Source organism: Coenobita brevimanus, chromosome 40, assembly GCF_032717465.1.
Source record: "Coenobita brevimanus isolate Jiangsu-jjx chromosome 40, ASM3271746v2, whole genome shotgun sequence".
NCBI classification, from domain to species: Eukaryota; Metazoa; Arthropoda; class Malacostraca; order Decapoda; family Coenobitidae; genus Coenobita; species Coenobita brevimanus.
The window spans coordinates 15,271,117-15,278,668 of record NC_136993.1 but is presented as its reverse complement, the minus strand read 5'-3'; the positions used below and the strand labels follow the sequence as shown (position 1 = coordinate 15,278,668).

Sequence of the window (7,552 nt, the reverse complement as noted above, 5' to 3'; positions counted from 1 at the left end):
GGAATTGAAATTGGCAGCACCAACTGGACTGTGTCCAACGATAAATTGTAATGGAAATTACTGGAAAAAATAATCACCCTAATAAACTAGCTTGTACGTTGAAGGACATTTAAGAAATCATTGGTCGCAATAGAAGAACGCATAAAAAATACAAATTACGATGACAGTACTGATATTTTAAATTACAGTGGCAATGTACTAAAGCCAATGTACCAAATTATTTGGAAAACTAACGAGACTATGGCGAGAAATATTCTCGCAAATCAAAGACAAAGTGTTAAATATTTGCTTCATTTTGTGAAGTAAAACAAATTAAAAGTTACAATAGGCCCCCAATAAACTTGGAAAGCTATCTCGTCCACGATTACCAATATTACTGAATGAATCCTTTGATACTGGTTTCACAAAATAATAGTGCAAAATAACCATCCTTGAATCTTTTACCTCGGGTCCAGAAAATATATTCATCAAAAAAGTAGCAGGACATGAATTGTAACTCTACCTTCAGAAATAGAACCAAATATGTTAACTAGTCCAGACCATATCTCTCCTCGCATAGTGCGCGAATGTTAGACAGTTGGTCTTTCCTGCAGTTAAAATAATTAATAAATCGTTAACTGAATGTCGAGTGCCTAAACAGTGGAAGCTTGCTAATATAATATCACCTATCTTTAAAATGGGTGGCAAGAAGTGCACCACATATCATTATCCAAGAAGCCTTATGCCAGTACCATATTAATTTTTGGAAAAATTGTCAGAGATAAAATTTCCAGGTTCCTTCAGAGGCATAATCCTAAAACAGATAATCAGCACGGGTTTCGTAATAGTAGGTCTTGCCTTACCAACATGTTTGACTTTTCTACAAACAGATCCGATAACTAGAACGCAAAAATGTCATCAGATGTCATCTACCTTGCTTTCCAGAAGGCGTTTGATAGGGTTTCCCACCTAAGACTACTGTGACTAATTTTCTTCATGGATTGTTGATAGACTAAAGAATCGCACGCAACGAGTACTATTAAACAGCGAATCATCAGACGGGCTACAAGTGGATGCTTTTCTATGATCGAAATTTCAGGTTACACGAATATTGGAGGTAAAGCATTTACGAAAGCAGACTGTGAATCTATACAATATGAACTGCTTGGGAAATCAATTGGAGTGAAAATGGCAGATGAAATTTAATATGGATACATAAAATTTATTCTACTTAGTGACAAAAACATTATACACGAATATCACACGTTCGATACCCCACTGAATAAAGTAAAGGACGAGAAGGATTTATGAATTACACTGTATAACAGTGAAAAAAAAAAAAAACGAAAGCAAGAGTGGCCTTTCCTGAGGCAGTTTTATACATAGATCACAAAAACAACACCCAATTTTGTGTGTGACCCACACACGCTATTTACCCCAAGGTACCTTGTGTGCTAAGTCAATAATGGTTCCTATCATGAGTGCGTCATTATCGTTTTATGCATAATTCTAATTTGATTTAGATAATCTAATTATTATTTCTTTGGCAGGTGACATTGATATCATTTAACCCGCCCCATCCCGACGTTTTCTGGGCAGTGGTACGCCCCAGTCCCGACATTTTTGGACCTTTTTCTTTTTTGGCTCAAACATCCGCTTTTGGTGAGAAACATCGAAAATTCATAGAGAAATCGCTCACCTGAGGTCTAAAATACTCGATTTAGGTACGAGTACTTCCTTACCTGACTAGGTTTTCTAACAGGCTGGCACCAAAGAAAACGAGTTCTATGGGAGGGTAACTATTTAATCCACTCATAAACTATATTTATTTATTTACTTGGTACGAATTTATATGTAGTACAAGAGTTTATTGGTTTTCAAACAGTAATATAGGCATTATAAACATTGTTTCACTCACTAACTCATCACCATTCATGACCTTTTTTTTTCCCACATTACCTGATCATCATTTCTGACTGTTTCTTCCTCTAATGCTATGTAAACTTTGTCCTCCACATTGTCATCGATTGGGGAATCACTCTGGCCCTGAATGTCTTTATTGGCCAGGTCACTGGTAACAGGTGAATTGCTGAGACAATGGCGTGCAGGGGGGGGAGAGGTTATGCGGTGTAAGGCATTGTCCCTGCTTGGCATCTTGTAGAGGAATAGAGGAAGGTGTCCCGTGTATATGTGCCAAAAATCACTCGTGAAATCACTCGCGAAAATTGAAAATTGTGCAAATTAGGGACCTTGCAATGTTGCTGCATTAATTCACGTCGCCGGGACATGAGTGCACATCATGTGCGGACGTTAATTCATGTCGCCGGGACAGTGCGGGTTAAGCAATAATGCCTAGAGAATGCAAGAATTCTCCATACAGCTTTCATTATATATGCGGATAGCTGACACTGAAACAATATGAAAGACACTTGACTCCACATGTAATGAAACTTTATGAGCTGTACTTCCGATGTAAAATTGATGATCAGGACAAACGATGGGCACCTCATATTTGCTGTGTCAGGTGCACAAGTTCACTTTCGGCATGGGTCAAATGTACTGGTCCACATTTTGGTGTGCTAGTCGTCTGGAGAGAGCCGAAGGACCATTCAACTGACTGCTACTTCTGTTTAACAAATATCACAGGCAAGTATTCTTCTCTCTATGTTCCCTGTCAGAATTTTCTCACAAGACATCTCATTTTTTTCTTAATACAAAATAAATGCTATATGATGCTTTTCTTTTCTCACTACAGGTCGCAGCCAGAAGGGCAAAAAAGCCATTGTCTACCCAGATCTTCAGTCTGCTATTCGCCCTGTCAGATATTCGAATGATATACTTGTTCCTCAGCCACCATCTGAAATACCAAGAGACGACATGGACAGCTTGGACGAACCAGGGTCACATGATTCCACGTATGAGCCACCACCTAAATCTGACAAGAAACAGCATCTCATCACCCAGCCTGAACTCAGTGAATTGATCTATGATCTAACCCTCACTAAACAACATAGCAAACTCCTAGCCTCTTGTCTGCAAGAATGGAATTTGTTGAATAAAGCTGCACGGTTTACAGTATTCAGGAAGCGCTCGTCAGATCTGCAGCAGTTCTACTCAACCGAAAACAACCTTTGTTTCTGCAGTGATATCAGAGGACTCTTTGATGCTCTTGAACTGAGCTATGAACCAAGCCACTTTAGGTTGTTTATTGGTGCGTCTCTTTACAGCATTAAGCTGTTTTACTGCACACTGGAAACACCATGTCATCCTTTCCAATTCCTCACACAGTTATTTTAAGAGACATATGAAATTCTTTTATTCTAGACAGCATAAATTACAGTGAGCATGAATGGCTTATTTGTGCAGATTTGAAAGTTGTGGCCATTCTTATTGGGTTACAAACTGGCTGTACAAAATTTATGTGCTTTCTGTGCAAATGGGACAGCCAAGCAAGATCAGAACATTAGGTACGCTCAGCATGGTCACTTCGGGATTCACTGATTCCTGGATCCCACAATGTTATCCATGAACCACTGTTAATGAGGGAAAAGGTCATTTTGCCACCTCTCCATATAAAATTGGGCTTAATGAAACAGTTTGCCAAAGCTCTGCAGCATCAGAAGCCATGTTTCCAGTAACTCAAGGAGAAATTTCCCAAAATAAGTTATGCTAAAGTTAAAGAAGGCATATTTGTCAGCCCTCAGATTCGTCAACCTACGGCTGACGAGGATTTTGAATTAATGATGGATGAAACTGAGCTACCTGCATGGTGTGCATTCAAAGGTGTGTGCAATGGACTACTGGGAAACCATAAAGAGGGCCAATGTAATGTTTCAGTGGATGAACTAATAAAGTGTTACCAAGATCTTGGGTGCAACATGTCACTGAAGCCCCATTTTCTACATTCGCAACTTTCCCCGAGAATGCAAGGGATGTAAATGATGAACACGGAGAGAGATTTCATCAAGATATATCAGTAAGGGAGAGCAGGTACAAAGGGAAATGGAGTCCAGCCATTCTAGCCGATTTCTGTTAGAATCTGAAGCGTGACTAACCACAGACACCACACAAACGCGAAAGTAAGGACTAATAAGTACAGAAACCCATTCTAAAATACCTTTTAAGTGCTATTTTGTAATGGATATGGAATACTGACAATAGTGACATTTCATTTGGCAGTGACAATATGATTATTTCACTTTTTGAGTTTGAATATGAATATTTAGTAGGCATACTAAGAGAAAATGTGACGTGATAGGGGTACTTGGCCGTCAGATGCAGATTCAGCACACCTGAATTGATAATAAAATCCTAAAGAGGACTATGTCTTTTTTTTTTTTTTGACCCTGAAATTTGTGATTCAGTGTTATTATCAGTAACGACCATAAAAAATCGGAACAGTTTAGAGCAGCCAGTAAGAAAGCAAAGAAATGCTTAACTTTAACGAAGAAAAATTTAATCATTATACGCCTAATGTAATATCTAAGCTTTATACGTCATTAGTTAGACCACACCTAGAATTTGCCACAGTGGTTCCTGAATCGTATTATAGACGATGACAGACTCGACAGAGTCCAACGACTAGTCACAAAATAGATCGCACCACTGAGAATTTACGAAGAGAGACTACAGAAACTAAATCAGTTTCCCTTAAAAGGGATGACCGGGTGGAGATCTAATGCAGGTACTTAAAATTCTTAGCAAAGTTTAGATGACAGATATGGTAATTTATTTGATATACAGAATGATACTGTGACCAGTAATAAAGGAATGAAACTCAAAAGCAAGAGATGCAACACTAATACAGGGAAAAACTATTTTAATGTTTACATAGTGGAACAATGGATAAGTTTCCAGCAAGAGTAGTGAGTGCAAAAACTACTGATACAATTAAATTAGGCTAAACCAATGTTTTAAGACTATTGGTGATAACTAAAGTCCTTTCACCACAAGAAGTCCGTTCAGGGTGGGGCCCACCTGGTGAATCACCTCTAGCGATGCTGCCAAATCAACCGTAGTACATGCCTCTCTCTCTCTCTTATTTCCCATCTATGTGCTACTTGAAATTGTTTTTTATATCCTGTATATAGTAAAGGAAGCTATATAGTACATTGAGTATCACTTTTTAGAATTATAACAACGATTTGAATGAATTCTATGATATGTGGCAGCGCTTTTTTTCCATGTTGCCACGCCGAGGTCGGCGAGGGACTAAGGGTCACTCCCAGTCTAGCCACCACCCAGGATGGAAGGTCCCACAACTCCCACCCGCTCCCGCTCGAGAGTGCTGCATAGCAGGGAAAAGGAGTTGATGTACAACGTTAACAAGTATTTCTCAGAAGTCATTCGTCGTCAATATAACAGAAAGTTCTGATGACGAAGAAGATTATGATTAAAGATCAGAGAGAGGATTAGGCCTGCAGGGGAAACCTCTTAAAAATAAAACACCCCTAGACTTTTACCTGATAGGTGGTGTGGAAAAATGTTGAAAATGAATAATAAATATATATATATATATATATATATATATATATATATATATATATATATAGAGAGAGAGAGAGAGAGAGAGAGAGAGAGAGAGAGAGAGAAACAGGTGGGATGGGGGTAGGTAGGGAGACAGAGTGATAATCCAATAATTGGTGGTCAAATTGGCAACGTCGCACTCGCGGAAATTCCAACTTCTGTCACACCCTGAACTGACTTCTTGCTGTGAAAGGAGTATAGCTGAGTCTTGTCCATTTCCAGGTTAAAGTGTATGCTAAGGCATGTGAGACCTTTGCTTAATAAGGACATTCGGGGACAATGTATGCTCATTTCCTTTACAAATATGTAACAGATATTACCTTCTGCCTCTCCTGTAAATTTTCTCTGATTTTTCTGCTTGACAAGCATGGATTTTTTTTTTTTCTTGACGGTTTGACTGGATGGTGTCGTGGGTTAGTGAGTGCTTTCCTTATTTCTATCCTTTTCTCTTACACGTTGGTTGGATTTTAGTAGAGTTAGTCTTTTCTTTAACAGACAACTGCGTCATGGGTCAACAGGCCTCATGTTATCAGTACTTCCCATGTACTTCAATGATCTCCCTCTCATTTTCGCTTGTACTACATTCACCTTACTATATTTACAAAACTAATAATCAGAAAAGTTGAGCTGAAAGTAAAAGTAGATGGAAAACCTTACTTGTGTGGCGAGTCGAAGTGTATCCTTGAACCAGTGGTCCACAAGGCCGCTTTGCGTTATGGAATTTATGATTTGGTCAATCCTTGGCTTGAGAGGGGAGTTACTCTGCATGCCCACACCCAGGCTGAAGGGCCAAACGCATTCCTGGAAAATAATTGAACACTGCAGCTCCTATGACACTTTCAGCAGAATAAAATATTAAGAGAACTGTCTTACAAAAGAAAGGGGGTTGACGTACCAACATTAACACTCACGCTGAATAAGTTCGTGTGCCGTTTGCTAGAACGGAATACCAGGGATATCTTCACCATGACAAGGTTAATGGTGACGATATTAACACACAACAACCAATAACTCACTAGAATAAGTTCGTCCGGAGTTTTATGTAACACAATGCTAAATAAAGCGCTAAGCGACCATGAAACAGCTAAGACTGGTCTGTTCCGCTTACTGTAACAACATCATGAAAAATAGTGAAGACTCAGATTTAAAAGAGAAACAGAACTTTAAATATTTCATTAACCACCTAGCGTTTGTATGTGGTCAAATCACCTTTGCCGATTAGTATACAGGGTGAGTCAAAAGTCTAGTTACTGTACTTAGGTTATTTACTGCATTACGTTAAAGGCGCGACTACTAAAATAATAGGCGGAGTAATCTATTCTAATTAACGCCATAGGACTGTATTAAAATGAGGGAGCCATAGTAACATGACTGTTAATTTTTCTTTAAAAAAAATTCATATCTATCTATCTATACATATATATATATATATATATATATGTATATATATATATATATATATATATATATATATATATATATATATGCACATATAAATATATATATTTGTGGTAGGTGGGGGGCACTCACCATCCACTCACTTGATGTAGTGCTGCTCTCGGGTTTCTGCCCTTTCCTCTCCTCAACCCTCCTTTCCATCCATCCTCTTCTGTCTTTCCTTCATTCTTTCCTCTTTTTTCTGCCTGTGGGTGACTTTAAACTCCCTCTTGTGTCTTTCTTTCCTTTATTCTTTCCTCTTCCTTCTGCCTGTGGGTGACTTTACACTGAGTGACAAGCCAAATGGTTTCCTGTATACCAGGAAACCATTTACTACGCTGGGTGGTAACCATATAACCAAATTTTGGCTCCTGCTGGCTTAGTGGGTAATAAAGGTGCTCCAATCGGATTAAGCCGGTGAAGGTTTATATCCAAGGGGTGGTTGGGGTTTATTGCTCACGTAATGCCACTCAGAGATGAGTGAGGCTGGTCACTCTCATCTTAAATGGCAGGACCAACTTTCCTAGCCCCGGGCTCCTGCGCTGCTCATGGGACAACGTAGGGTTAGATGATGGATATATATATATATATATATATATATATATATATA

General features: G+C 38.7%; 1 protein-coding gene across 1 annotated transcript in view; it reads right to left on the bottom strand.

Moving 5' to 3' along the window:
- Positions 1–3,473: 3,473 nt before the first annotated feature.
- LOC145396965 (uncharacterized) overlaps positions 3,474–7,552 on the bottom strand; it is a 66,334-nt gene continuing 62,255 nt past the window's right edge. Inside the window, exons 3-4 of the mRNA XM_080270197.1 lie at positions 6,163–6,306; positions 3,474–3,512 (exon numbers count right to left, since the gene is read on the bottom strand). Of these exons, the coding sequence (XP_080126323.1) occupies positions 3,474–3,512; positions 6,163–6,306 (183 nt within the window). The remainder of the gene's footprint in view (positions 3,513–6,162; positions 6,307–7,552) is intronic.